At 37.1% G+C, this 15311-nt stretch overlaps 1 protein-coding gene across 2 annotated transcripts in view; it reads right to left on the bottom strand.

Moving 5' to 3' along the window:
* Positions 1 to 15311, bottom strand: part of LOC114146631 (receptor-type tyrosine-protein phosphatase N2-like) — a 186334-nt gene that overhangs the window by 11884 nt on the left and 159139 nt on the right. For both annotated transcript variants that reach the window (XM_028020895.1, XM_028020894.1), the window contains exons 17-20: positions 13838 to 13915; positions 9640 to 9759; positions 8654 to 8820; positions 1954 to 2007 (exon numbers count right to left, since the gene is read on the bottom strand). In XM_028020895.1, the coding sequence (XP_027876696.1) occupies positions 1954 to 2007; positions 8654 to 8820; positions 9640 to 9759; positions 13838 to 13915 (419 nt within the window). The remainder of the gene's footprint in view (positions 1 to 1953; positions 2008 to 8653; positions 8821 to 9639; positions 9760 to 13837; positions 13916 to 15311) is intronic.

Below are 15311 nucleotides of genomic sequence, written 5' to 3' on the forward strand. Positions count from 1 at the left end.
GGAAGTAGGTGTGCGTGTGTGCTTTCATCACAAGGTGATCACAACGTCTGATATCCAATCATGACAGAACAGAGTTGAGGGCTGTGAATGAACATGTCAGGATGTCTGCGGCGGTCTATTAATCTATCCACAATGACACTGACAGCAAAACAGGAGGAAAGAAGGAAAAGAAAAAGTAAAAGACAAGATGGAAACGGACACCAGAAGAAGGATGGAGCAGGAGAGATGCTGTAAGGTTATTGAATTTCAGCATCTGCACTCCTCTGTTCGCTCACTTCTCTTCCTGATTGCTTCACCCTGCTCTCTGTATACATTAGGGCGATAAATGGCACTGCAATGTTGGCTCTGAGAAACCCATTTGGAAATGAAAGTATCCACACTCAGTCTTTTCTTTGCTCTACCGTTACACAGGGCTGGTCTGCTCTTAGATTCATCAACGGATTATGGGTCCAATTTCATCCTTTGACTTACAACTCAGCCCTGTGTTCTGCATGTTTATGATGCACAGTGGGGTTGTGTTAGGTTGAGCAATGGCAAGGTCGGGTACATACATTTTTTTTAAAGTGTTACGAGTGGTACAAAAAAGGAAACATTTAACTGGATATTTCAGCTACAAATGGGATTGTTGTTAACTAAAATAATGTCTGGTTTCACCTTGTTTTAGAGGAGCCCAGAGAAAATAATGATTGAATAAGAGAATCAACGCAAATGCTTAGCACCATTAAAAATCAAAACAATTCAGCATAAATTGTTTTTTAAAATAATAAGTCAACATTATTGCAGTGAATGAATCCATTCACAATGACAGACAGAAAACAAGGAGGAAAGAAGGAAAAGAAAAATGAAAGAAACAGAGAAACATGGAGCAGTGGTTCAACACAAAACATTTCAAACAAACCTGGTACATTTATTCTTTTTTTTTTTTTTAGGTTTCTCTCATATTTATTAAAGTATGAATTTAGATGTCACAGATTCTCTTCTTATTCTCTCATATCATCCAAAAGACAGACATAACACTCCATGACTGCTTTGGCAACGAGGCTAAAGACTCTGTGGCTGAAATGAAAATATAGCTGATTAAATTAGAGCTGCCTTGAGTCGTGTGGCGCAGAAAAGCACCACAGTTCATTCAGTTCATGTGTGATGAGATTCAAGAGATTTGATCTTTTTCGTCATGTAAATGTTTAAATGCTAACCCCACAGAAAACCTCATGAACTAACCCAGGAGCTAACCAACTAAACTACAAGAACCAATACAGAGAAGGGGGGTACCATCACTAAGGATTTGGTCCAGATGTTGATATCCAGAATATGTGAGAAAGAATAGACCCTGTAAATCTGGACTCTTTGCAGTAATTAGAAATATTCCCAAACAAATATAATATACCTTAAAATGTGTTAAAAATTAAAAACAGCAAAGATGGCACACTTTATGAAATAATCATACAAAGATTCTTGGTCCCAAAATCCAAATTTCTCTATTTATCTTATTAGTGGCTACTTGTAAACCTATAAGGATAAACAAGGAAAATCAGGAAGATCATGTTTTTGTAGATGGTTTCCCAATAAAGTCTATTTAATATGCTCTGAAAAGTACAGTGTTATTATTGTGTTGGAGCTATTGCGTGATATTAAACAATGTCATTTTGTTCATCAGTGAAATCAAATTCACTTCTGTACCACTTTGTTCCACCCACAATTTGTAAACATCTAAGCAGTAGCAAATACTTTACATGACTTTAATGTTATGCTAATGCTATGTTAAACAAGGACCCAGGCTAATTTGCCCCTCACATATTTTATATCAAAATTTTATTATGAATTTCTGTAAAGGAAACATCACAGTGAGTGCAAACAGCCACTTTGTTGCCCGCTTCAAAAATAAGACTATGTTGCTATGGTAACTTTTTGTTTAAACATCATAGACGTAATTTATGTAGATGTTATACTTGCCTGCAGTGGACTATGATGGGACATGAGCGACCCCGGTAGCACTTATTAACTTTCCTATGAGACAAAACAAAGACAAAACAGGAAGTCAGTGTAAATGTCATTCATGCAGAAACAAACTGATTTATTCCCGGATACAATTACAATTAATACATCTGGAACATTTTCAACTTTGGGCCATTGACCAAAATTCACCTGATCTTAGTTTTAAAATAAAACAGTGTCAGGACAAGTCAACATCTGGCTACCAGGTGTTCTGCTGTCAGTGTTTATGGTTTTACTATGTGGCTTCAAGATTCTGAATTTAGTTTATTTTAGATTTTCAGCAGAATCATAATGAAAAAGCAAAAGAGTCCTTTGAAGGACGCCGGCCCTTTCTGAAGATTTGGTTAAAAGCAGAACTTTTTCTTTAAAGCACTCAGTGGATTTGTGAAACCATGAAGCTGCTGGCTGACCCAGAGCCAGAACGGCTTGATCCCAGCTGGAGATTTTTCTTTTCAAGATGACACCTCGCATTAATTACATTCAACCCAAACAAATTATGTAACAGCAGGCAGTGTGCATGAGAGACATGAAAAAATTACACCTCAATCTGGCTGCTTTTAAAACCTCTAAACAAGAACTTTGTACAGTAATTCGTGTTTCAAGTAAAATGTACAACTATTAAAGCAAAAACATGGTACTTAAAAAACTGATTTCAAAACCTCTTATAATAATCTGGAATAGAGATTAACAATGGCAGTTTACATTTTCTTTAGTAATATTTATCAATCAATCAATCAATTAGTATTTATTCCCGACACAAGAATGGGCCACAGTAAAAAGAGATTAAACACATACAAAGAAGATTACTTTGTCCTGCAGTTTTAAAAATAAAAAAATACATTTTTTGTGTTTCTTTTAGCTTTCTCCACATCTTTACAGAATGTTTACAAAGAAGAAAAAAACTAAACTAAATAAAACTTACTGCTTCAAGGTTTCTAGGATTTATTTAAAGGATCAGATGACTTCATTCAGTATCTCAAGGCTTTCAGCGAGTTATGAAGGAAGATTTTATTTCAAAGTCTGTAAACAATTTTTTTCCACTTCATCGAAAACTTTTAATCTGAATTTTACTTTGCTGAAGGCCAAGAAACCGTTTGCTTCTTTTTTTTCAAATATTTACAGTAATTGTCTCTTCTCAGGTTCTTGCCAATGAAAGACAGAAACCCAGTGGCTGCTAGAAGTTCTGCTGCCAACATTTAAAGGCAGATAAAAAAATGACTAGAACTAGTTCATGCTGACTAACAAATATCTGGTGAGGTGAAAACTTGAGGGAATAACTTTATTACCAGATGATAATAAAGTTTTTTAAGTGCAGGAATCTTCTCACCAAGGCAGACAAATCAACAGACAGGAAGAAGATGGTCTTTGTTGCACACTGCATATTACCTAACAACTCTAACATTGAATTATTTGTTTCATTATTTAAAATAAAGCAGTTTAATCCCAGAGAAGCATTTTGTATTTAACCCAGAAAAATACCTTACACACTATTGGTTGTTTGCAGCCAGGAAAAAAGAATCAGGTGAAAGTAAATAACTGTCTTTTTTTCTTTTTTTTTTTTGAGGTTTGCAAAATTTTTTCTTTAAAAAAATGTTCAGATACAACACAAGCTGAAATTTAATAAGACTTCTAAAAAGAATTGCACAAAAAATATTTATATGAATTGAGGTCCAAACTGCTTACCTAAACAACTGAGAGGAAAACTTTATGAAACAGTTTTGTACTCTGTAGGTGTGAATCTGTGCTGGGTGTTTCAAATGAATACATCGGAAGTAAAATATTATTTCATGACTTCAGTAATAAATATATGTTTTGATCAAGAGATCTCACCACTATTCAAGATGGTTTGTATACTTTTATCATTCCTGAAACGGAAAAAAGGGAAAGCTTTTGAATTATTATAAACACACAGCGCATGTCTGCCTTTTGTACAAATACAATTTGATGCAGAGTTTTATTATAGAAGACGAGTGGTAAAATTAATTACACAGATAGACAAAAAGCAAATAGCAGAATCCTTTTGTGGAGTAAAGTGACCACTTTGCCATTGATTGCTTCTTTTTTTTAACGAGTTTCCATCTGTAGGATCTGATTAACAGTGGTAGCCTATTATTTTGTTTCTCCAAGTTGTCAATTCTAACCAGAGGAAACCTGCAGGAGAAGAAGAATATCAATATGAAGCCAGTTATTCTTTCTCTGAAATAAACAAGTGGCTAACTGTGTAGGATTGTGTATCAGCAACCAAACGCAGTAACGTCAACTTTACACGTGAACTTCAGTTATTTTAGGGCAGGAATAAATGAACAACCACAAAGAAACTCGAGTCAAAACGTCTCCCCACCTAACACAAAACCCTACACAGAATCGGCAGAGCTCCCTGAGGAAAATCACTAGTGACGTTACCATGGAAACAGGCAGGAGAGGATGGCCAACGAGCAGGGTGGGCGGTTGAAGGGGTATGGAAGTAGAGAGGGGGAGCTAAAATCAAAGAAAATGCCTTCAGAAGCCAGATTAATGGTCAGGTAAAGAAAATTTACAGACTGATGACCAGATAGGAAGGAATCAAACCGTAACCACTGTAAACAAGTTTAGATTATTGTGGCTTAAAAGAGACAATAAAGTGTCTCAGTAAAAGAATGTGTTTTTCTTTTCTTTTTTGCTTTATTCTTGCTGTATTTCAGTGATAAAGAATCCAGATTTTTATTCTGGGCAAATTTCTTTCATCATGAAACAAAAGATACACGCAAACAGCTTCCTGCTGCTGAATCAACAAACAGAAAACAGGCCATTTTTCTATATGTTTATCTTGAAAAACCTATGATACTGCTGAAGAAATGTACGCTGAAACCTGATTAAAAGCTTGCTGTAACATTTAGTCCATGAAATGCTGCAGTTTGGTCAGGTTAGGCCGCAATTTAACATTCTGGATGTCATTGCACACACAAGGCTTGGAGAAGAAACTGGACAACATAAAACCAACAGCAGGATCCCGACAGTGAAGTTTCAGGTCATGATGTGTTTCACCAAACGGTTTTGGCAGATTTCATGGAGTGGAAGAAAGGATGAATTGATCAGACTAAGAAGAATAAAAGAGAGGACAAAAATCAAGTAAAATAAACTGTTGGAACGGTTCAGAATGTGGTTGTCAAATTTTATACCTATCTATATATTTTCCTTGGGTTATTTCACTTTATTACACTCAATACACTGTTTTGTTTTTTGTATGTGTCGATCATTTGGATTATTAGCATCATCAGGTATGAATTTCTTGTCAGAAACTTGACTACGAAGATATTTTTCCCTGGTTTGGTGTCGTCCCATTTCTTTAGATTCAGTTTCATAATTTTAGCAGCAATAAGGTGATTTAAAAAGTTCTGAAATTTTCCACACAGTGTGACGGTGCAACGTCCAGGTCCAGAGTTACGACTACATTCATTTTTTATTTCTTATAGAAAAACTTCCAGAAATCAGCTAAAACAGAATCAGACCAAGTTAATTTCATTTCTGTAATTTCTGAAATTACAAAACAATGTTAGAGGAGTCACTTCTTTTTTAAAAAATGTTTTTATTTACACTTTATTTTTACAAAGAGCATGCCACAAATTACTCATACTCTTCTTAATAAAAACTGGAAAACTTTTATTGATATTACTGCCACCAAACCCTTCTGAGAATTGATGATCAGCTTGTTGGCTATTTTGACATTTTATCGTTGGTAATAAGCTCCAATTCTTTGAACTTGGAAAGAAACCAAAATTCTTCAAATGCCTCCATAGATTCTCTATTATACCACTATTAGTTTCTACTTTGTTTTACTTTTAAAGCTGATGTGTCTTCTGTCTGCCACTTGTCCAATTTCCAAATGTTTTAGCAAACATTTCACAATACATCATTATAGTCAAATAAAATAACTATAACAAAGTAAGAAAGCAGCTAAAGATCAAATGAAAGGAAATATTGATCTTTAAAATATTACAAGAATCTCTGCCAGCTTAGAAGCAAAAGAAGGAGAAAATATACACTTGAGGAATGGTGATAAAAGTTTGTGACAGTCCTATAATTTTATAGACATTTGGATTCAAAGAACTTTTTATTTGCACTAATGGACAGTCCAGAATGCCACTGAACAATGATGTGGATCAACACTTTACATTGATAAAGTTCTCCTGTGTCGGCATTTAATATATGTGATTAAAATAAAAAAAACTTAGAGGCAGCAAATAGTGTCCTTCTTTTCTCCCAGCCTGCAGCCGACAGAACAGAGAGAAGCCTCATCTTTGTGTTGGACGTATTCTCAGCTCAACGGGTCAGAGGTTTTCAGAAAAGACGAGCAGAAACTCACTGAGGGACGGATGGAAAGGGGAGGGAGAGGAAGACAAAAGCAACCACGAAAGAAAGGGATACATGGTGAGAGAGGAGCGAAGATCGGAGGCAGTCAAGCAAACCAGGAGCAAGCAACAAGGGAAGAGGTCATTTCAGATCACCGAGCACACCGAGGATAGAGAGGAGGAGGAGGAGAAGGAAGGTGGGGAGGGAGGAAGAGGAGTGGTGCTTGGTTGTAGAGTCACAGTCTCCAATGATCACTTTTGTGACTATGCAACTGGACTCATATTACTAGCTGCAACATCACAAAAATGACACTGGCAACCGCTAGTTAGCTGGTAAAACAGGAAGGGAGAAGCTGGAGAGGATTGCTCAGTCAGTCCACTGTGAGTACATGCTGGCCAAAGCATACAGACAGGAATACGTCAGCCATTATCTTCAACACATCAGAGCAGGGAAAAAAAAAAAAAAACTGGTCAGGTTTTTTTCATTATTATTATTTTTGAAATAACCGCAGTAATAAAAAAGAAAAATATCTCCCAGAACGCTTCCTTCATTGCGTTGTGACCCTGCTGCCCTGTGAGTAAAGGCAATATTTCCAAACTGATGGTGTGTGGCGACGCCCACCAGGCCCCCTTAGAAAAGCTGTGACTCTTGATATCCCACCTAATTGATGTGCAGTGACACCAGCTCTATATATGAAACAGGGCTGGGGTCTAAATCCACAGTGAGTGAAAGGAAAGTTCACACCTAACAGCTAATACAGTACATCAGTTTAAAAAGAGGTCAAAGGTCAGCAGGAAGGAAGTAGCACCACCAATAAAAGATTACATGGCTGAATCACCTCAATAAATCCAGCAGTAAACATGGATGTCTGAGGACATGTAGATATTTCTCTCTTTGCATCACAGGGTTATGAATATGGTGCAAACAAACAACTTTTATTCATTAAAATACTCGTTTTTATGGATTAAGATGAAAAGAATTCAATTGTGTTTTTTTTTTCTTTTGGTCCTTGGGATTTTTAAAACCTTTAGTTTTTCCAAATCATTCTATAAGGTCAGTGGTAAAAGTTGCATTAATCAAAAACAAGATGGAGGCCAGAGAGCTGTAGAGTTAGTAAAACACCAGAGTCCCGTGCAGAGTGCTGGAAGCGGGGCATCTTAGTGAAAAATATTAAAACAAACTTGTCAAATATTTTTTAAGCATGCATGGTGTTCCTGGAATCTGTTCAAAATTGTTTCTAGAAGTGAAACATCAATTATTTGGGGGATATTTGTTGACATATTTCCAATTTCCTGTTAACTGAAGGAGAATACTGTTGATGTCTGCTGAGTGACTTTCCTCGTTCTGTGAATCCTTTAAAGTACATTTAAAAAATAAATCACATAACCCCAAATTCAAAACAAACATGTTTAACGGAAATATAAAGAATAAAGGTGCAATAACCAGGTTATATAACTGCATATCTTTAAAAGCGATACTTTTCCTTTTAACCTTTTTTTGATGCTTTTTTAACATTTTGTCTTCTGAAGATCAAATCGGTCATTTCTTACAGTGGGTTTCTGGTCAGAGACCACAAATACATGCAAATAGCTCAATAAATGCATTAGACCCATTCTACAAACATTAATAAATGTCTGTTTTAATAGTACAGACACTAAATATAGCTTCATATGCATTAATAGTGGAAACCATTTTAACAGTGCAGGAGAACCAAATACTTTAGACACGCTGCAGGAAATTTGTTTTAGGATATATGTTACATCAAAAGAAATATTGTTGTAAGTTCATATCCCTTTGACATTAAATCCTAAAGTTTAAATCAGAGTTTATTTTAGATGTGCGGAAACTGTAAGCACTAGTCGGCACCAGAGATGCAATTTGAAAAAGTTTGTTTTGCAAATGAACTTTTTTTTATTAGAATTTCCTTTGCGCAATCAAAGCAAAGTAAAATTAAAAAAAGAGTAAATGAGGACTTCAATTAAAAAGGATTTATTAGACTTATTAGGAATTAAAGTGCAACTTGCAAAAGCTCAAAGCCTTCTCAATCCACATTAAAAGGGAAGCGTAAGCACTTCAAATACAATTCAGCCTGAAAGTGTTTATCAGTAGGTAAGCAGAGATAAACATGAAATTGCTTGTTGGTTCGACAGACTCAGGTTGTAATGCAGCATTGTGTGCATTGATGGAAAACATTTAGTTCTTGAGGATGAAAGAGTAATTGCAGCATCAAATGTTCACTCCAAACCTATTTGGTTCCTTCAGCAACTCATTGATTTAGAGAAATTTTGAGAAACAAACATGATTGCGTATGTCTGGGTTGAAGTACTACCTGCGGAAGTCAAGGAGGGTCCGGCTGGTCTCCGGGACGTTCTGGTTGAGCCAGGTCAGGAAGTGGAACTGAGTGACGGTGCGCGTCTCGTTGGTCTGCATGTTCTTCAGGTAGAAGCTCCGAACCAGAAAGTCATCGCACCAGATGTGTTCAGACACGAGGTTCACCTGTCAGGATAGCGACCAGACATGCTTGATTAAAAAAGAGCCTGCTGTGACGGAACAAGACGAACACAACACAGTCAGAACGAGTGTTGTCTTTGATGAATCTTCCTGTTGAGTGCAGAGTCCCAGAACAGAGGCACTGAGCTCCTTATTGCATAAAATGGAGAGTAGAAAATCATCAAGGCTTTTAAACATGTTTGAAACTGATGTTGCCAACATCTGCTGGTCTTTATTTGCATTTGGGGAGAAAAGCAGGAAGTCCTACAGTAAAAACTCCTTCACCTGGACTCATCATCTCATGCTGCTGCTAGCTTGACGTTGCACAATGAAATGATGACCTTATCTGATCTCATCAGGTTTAGAAATGTTGACAATGTTTCCTCCACCTCAGCAAGGCTAAAACTGATGATTAGAACCTGGAAATCTTCCATACATACTGCATATACCATAACTCTGCATTTTGTATTCAGCTAAATGCAAACTCAAGGTGTGGAGAAGAAGCATCAAACTAAAATGTGGAGACATGGCTTCCTGTGCTTTGATTTTCTAGTTTGTCGATGCATTTTTATGCAGTCAAAGGCCGCACTGTGCCACTGTGGGCCCAGAACGAGTTGGGATTGTAGATGTAAGTGGACAAGATTAGCATGAGTAATGGTGACAATGTATAAAACACGGTCAGGACAGAAGAGAGCCTCTGATTTAACAGACTGTTTCATCTAGAAAGCTTTGGATTTGGATGTCATTAAATGATTTATCTTAGATTATTTTCAAGCATAACTTACAGGTATGAGCTGAAACATTTCAAGGTAGAGCGACCTTTACCTCGTAGATGTGGTACAAGTTGGATCCTTCGTCGGGCCAGTAATGGTAGCACTGCTTCACCCCGTTCTCCACCAGAGGAGTCAGCATGACGATGACCACACAGCCGTTCTCCCACACCATCTGCAAATAAAACACTTCACTAAAACGCCTTAAACACATTATCCTTCAGGTTCAGCTTTGGACAGGACTCTGTTTGAAAAACACTCAATTTTTTCTCAAATCTAAATTTATCAATATTCCTTAGATGGCTATCATATAGATTAGGGATGAACAACACCGAGATTTAGTGTCAGCCGATACCGATTTGATACAGAAAAACGGTGCTGAATTGATTTTATTTTTATCACAGACATAAATGTACTGAAATACAAATTTATTTGATAATGCTACTCCAGTACTAAATACTTAAATACACCAACAGCTTTACAAGCTGGGCCAATTTCACATGTAGAAACAACACAACTAGGGGTGCATTGATAATTCGACCAGCCCATACTGTTACCACCTCAACCCATTTCTTGCTATATTTAACAACATTTCAGACAAAAAGAATCACTGTCATCCAAAATTTGAATTTCAAGGTTATAATTTGCGATCGTCCAGAAAACTGCAATCGGTGCACCCCTAAACACAACCTTCACTTGTTCAGTCAGTGCAGTGAGGAATATAACAGCCAATGTAAAATTAATAACGACGAAACTGAAACTGACAAAAGAAAATGAGTAGACTGCCTGAAAAAAGTAAACTGCAACAAACCTTCTTTCAAATGGTTCAGAAAGAGGAATTAGGAATTCTAAATATAATGTAAAATAAATAAAGCATGATGTCGCTCAGAGCATAAAGCATAGAATCTGACTGGATAGATCTGCCCTAATGGATTGGGCACATTGTCACTGATACCTGGTCTAGAATTTTTTTTAAATATAGGGATTGATGCAGATATTAATATCAGATTGGTACATAGAGTTATTCGTGTGAAGTGGCAGAGAGCTTTATTTGGAAGATGGAAGATGAGCCTTTCGAAGTCTGCCAACTGGGACTCCGACACGGATCTCCACTCACCCACACAGTTGTATGTTAGTCTACATTTATTCAGATTGCTATTATTTTGTAAGGACAGAAGAGTCTATTATGTGGGTGGGAGGGAAAAAGAACGCTCACGTTCTCAGACTTTGGTTAGAAATCAAGCGCTATGAAAAGTAATTACTGTTGCTGTAAAGGCCGTTCTGTTCCTCAACTGGATCATTCGACAGCGAAACGTTGGCTCCCGCTCGTATTTTTCCTGATGGCGGCCATATTCTCACAGCTGGGCGGGCCGCGCCGCTCAGGAGATCCATTCCTCTCCGATCAGAGATAACAGCCATCCGTTAATGGGAGCTATAAAACAATAGCGCTCTCACATGACTGTGCTAGATGGCTGCGTGCGCACTTCATTGGATGGTGATTTAACCGATGTTAATTGTTGTCGGTTCTGAGTTACAGCCCCCTCTCCACCCCTTCCCTCTGTGCTCCCTTCTCCTTTACTGATCAGCCTCGCGGATCCAAAGTCGTGACGTTGCACTTTCTTGAGAAATGGTGTTAATTTGTTTTAGCTGACAGGGTGAGAACTCTCCTGGAGCCGCGTGGACGAGCTCCCTTTATCAAAACCTGAGCTTTGTGAAATACACATTTTATTCCAACCCATATTTTCAGGTATTAAAGTTAAGTGCACCAGGAGCGCTTCATGTTGAATTCTTTAAGTCTGGCAGGTTGATCTGCAGCATGATGGATGTGTTGTAACAACATTGGCCAGTTTTGAAACGTAGAAATCTGATGAAACAGTAAATGAGGTTAACCAATGAGCAGCAGTGTAAAACCAACAGCAGCTCCAGATGTTTTCACCTGCAGAAACAGATGCATGTACAGCTGAAGTTTTAGTTTTTCACTTGATTTATAGCTTTACGTATATTTTTGCACCTTTTTTTCATCCATTGAGGAACATTGTGCCGGCATAAACGCTTCTAAATTTTTATCTTCCCTAAATGAAATCACCATTTCTCACAGTGTTTTGGTATTTCTTTTAATTTATTCTTTCTTTGCCATTAACAGATCCTCTCGCTCCGTATCACAAGCAACAGCCTATAGTATAATTGGTCCACCTCTGTGTTTAACAGTTGTGGTTTCAGATTTAAACTCTGCTTTGGTTTAAATCTTTTCTTTGATTTAACTTCATCAGCAAATGAATATCTAATTTAATGCCGTATTGTAGCTTCTGACTTTCGCAGATTCCTCAGGCCTCATAACAGTGTAGATATCAAAGGTTTTTAACATCAGGTTCACCTTTACCATTTGGTAAATCTAAAGATGCCAAATGCATATTTTCACATATGAGTTGAACTTTTTCTTCTATGGTTTGAAGGCATAAAGCTTTGTGCTCTATATATGTTTTCTAAACGGATTTTGCAAACTAGCCGTCATCTTTTCTTTAAATAACAGCTTTCCTGTCAGTAAAAATTAACAAAAATGTCTTTGTACTACTAAAGCATTTAATAGTGCTCCATTTTCACTGAGTTCATTTTAGAGGCGGGCAGCATTCCTACTCAGGTCAGCTGAAACCAAAATTTATGGAAGCTGAATGTATTTCTGGGTTTGCAAGATTATTAGCAGACTTTATTTTAAATACAATTCAAGCACAGATTTTTCAACATCTGTTTTTTACCTCGCACAATGACCGCTGGAAATGGCCACTGAAATATTTCAGCTCTTACGAATGAGGTAAATGAGATTTTCTGTTGTATGAATGAAAAAGTGCAGCATGATTTACCCTAATATTTTAGTTTTCATGCAGAATTGAGTTCTGCATGAAAACTATGTGCATTGGTTTTACAGTGTAGCTTTTTATAAGAATCCCACATTTAATATAAATAAACCAGTAGATAAACTTTTACTGTGCAGTGAGTTATAATTCACTGAGCTCAACTGAATTAGAAAATTATTGAGAAATTAGATCAATTGCTAAAATTGCATCAGACACAGTGTACTGTAATTATTTATATAGGTAAATTTGATTTGAACTGACTTGAACTTGACTCTTAATCACTGAAAAGAATGAATAGATACGAGTTTTATTTGGATTGAAATGAACTATTGATTCTTTGGAATTGGCTGAATGTGAACTGAATATTTTTGAAATCAGTTGTTTTGAACCAGAACCTACTTATTCCAGTTTAACTTGTTTGAGGTGGGAAGAATTAGAATTTATTTATTTGCAACAATTTGGCTTCAACTGTGTTTTAATTACCTTGAATATTCAAGTGAATTTGACTGAATTTTCTGGAATTAAATCACATTTTATTTGTCCTTAAAGAACAGCTAATTTGATTGCATGCATTTTGAAAGATGGCAACCTGAATTTATTTAGGGTGAGTTAGATTGAACTAAATTGTCTTAAGCAAGACTGGAGCTGGAAATGGATTATAATTATCTTGAACTGGATTGAAATCATTACAAAAAAATGTAATTAAATTCAGTAAAATGTATGTCAAACAGATGGGAATTAAACAACTAAGACAGAACTGTGTAGAGCCGAGAATGTAAGTCCTACATTTAAATTACTTTAGCTAAAAAGACTTACTCTTGTAAGTCGTTTGTTTTTCTGTGCTTTGACAAAACCTTTTCATTTCAGATTGAGTGAAATAAAATTGTTTTCATCTTTTATTTTGAGGATTTTATTCCAGAACTGTTGAGAGAACGTGCTCTACCTTGAAGTACTTTTATTTTCTTTCTGCTCCTCGTTCACGGTTACCTGCACAATTCCAAACCTAACAGAGACTTTACTTGTTTGACAAGGCGACCTTTCCTCCCGGCACAAACACCCTCCACCCCAACACCGGCTAAAATAACTTATCGATCCTCTGCTCTCCAATTCAAACCCAATCCAACATTGGAGACAGCGGGAAAAGGGTTTTCCACCTCCTACGTTAACGATGTATGGCACTGTCGACCGCTGCACATGTCTGTGTGCGCCGCTGTGGTGGAGGCACTGAGCCTTATGTGGAAGGAGGGATTAATAATGACATCCACAAAACAACACGGTCTCCTGTGTGAGTTGCTGCTCTAATAAAAAATTGGCTAGCTCTTGTTTAAGGGGGGTGTATTGATTTTCGTTGTAATGGTGTATATGTATGTGTTGTGCACGTGGATTTTCTTGTGTCTTTACCTGCCAGAAATCAGCCACAGTGGAGGGCAGGGGACCTTGAGTGGCGATGTAAGCCGGGTTCCTGGGATCATGATCCATCTGTAGGGAGAGAGGAAGTGAAGGATTAACAGATTGTTTGCTTTGTTCTCTTCATTTCTTAAATTCATGTAATTTTTTGTATTCATATACAAAGTCTTGAACTTGTTTTTACATTTTTTTCTTTTTACAACCACAAACTTCAGTCAAATTCACTAGAATTTGAAGGAGTAGACCAACAAAGTGGTCAAAAGTGGCAATGTGAAAGTCTGGCGTACATTTTATTTACCTCACAAAAGAAATCCTAAATTACTTGGTGTAATCTAATCTATGCATACAGTGGCTTGCAAAAGTATTAATATCTCTTGAACTTTTCCATATTCTGTCAAATATAATGCTGTTTGCTCCCCAATATTCTCTTAACCGACCTCCGAGGCGTCACAGAGCAGCTGGAGATTAGATTAGATTAAGGGTTGGCAGTCATCAGGCAACTTCTCAAGGCAACTGGTTGCACTCAGAGAAAAGGGGGCTGAATATTTTACACATCGCACTTTTCAGTTTTTTATTTCTAAAAAAAAAAAATTTGGAATCATGTATTATTTTCTTTCTACTTCACTAACAAGATAGTATGTGAAGAAATTTGGGCCTGAAAGTGTTCAAGCTGCCTTAGGGTTCATTATTACATTCTACACGTTGTTGCACAGAAAGAGAAAAAAATCTAATGAGCAGAGCCATGAAAATGAAGCTGGGAAAAAAAAGCTTCTCTTTGATTTTCAACCTTTAGCAACATTAGAGACAAATCGAGGGAACCATTTCTAAAACTACCCAAACCTAAGAATGGAACTTTATAAGCCTGAATCCATTTTGGGTTGAAACTGTAGTCCATTTACCGTGTCACAGCACCATTTCTCCCCTCCTCGTCCTCCTGTTCACAGCTGGAAGCTTTGCAGAGAAGAGGTCGAACAGGAACTCAACTTCTTCTCAAACTTAATGAAAAGTGCAGAGGGATGGTGTAGGCGTCGTGAGCAGGAGACGGCAGACGGAGCGCGAGCAGAACCAGCGCAGGAAGTGAGTGACACCCCCGCTTATTAGCATGCAAATTGTACGATAAATGTAATAATTGGCGCGACCAATTTAACTGGAGGCAATTACAGAAGGAAGAAGGATAATTTCTCGGGCTTTTCCGCACACCAAATTGTCTTTAATGGTCCTCGGTGGCTTTTGTGAATGCCAAACAATAATGAATGTCTAATGAACTTAAAAGGTAGTAAGACAGAGGCAGAAAAAAGAAAGAGAAAAGGGAAAAAAGGTGACATGTTGCTGGGGGGCTCTGCTCATTAAAACATCAGCTAGAAAATGAAGGCAGAGGTCTGGAGGTTTATGTCTATCCTACATCTACTTTTGTTGTTCTGGGGCTGTTCTCCTGTTTGTGACAATAAGTTTCCATAAAAGGAAATTC

This window comes from Xiphophorus couchianus, chromosome 6 (assembly GCF_001444195.1).
Source record: "Xiphophorus couchianus chromosome 6, X_couchianus-1.0, whole genome shotgun sequence".
NCBI classification, from domain to species: domain Eukaryota; kingdom Metazoa; phylum Chordata; class Actinopteri; order Cyprinodontiformes; family Poeciliidae; genus Xiphophorus; species Xiphophorus couchianus.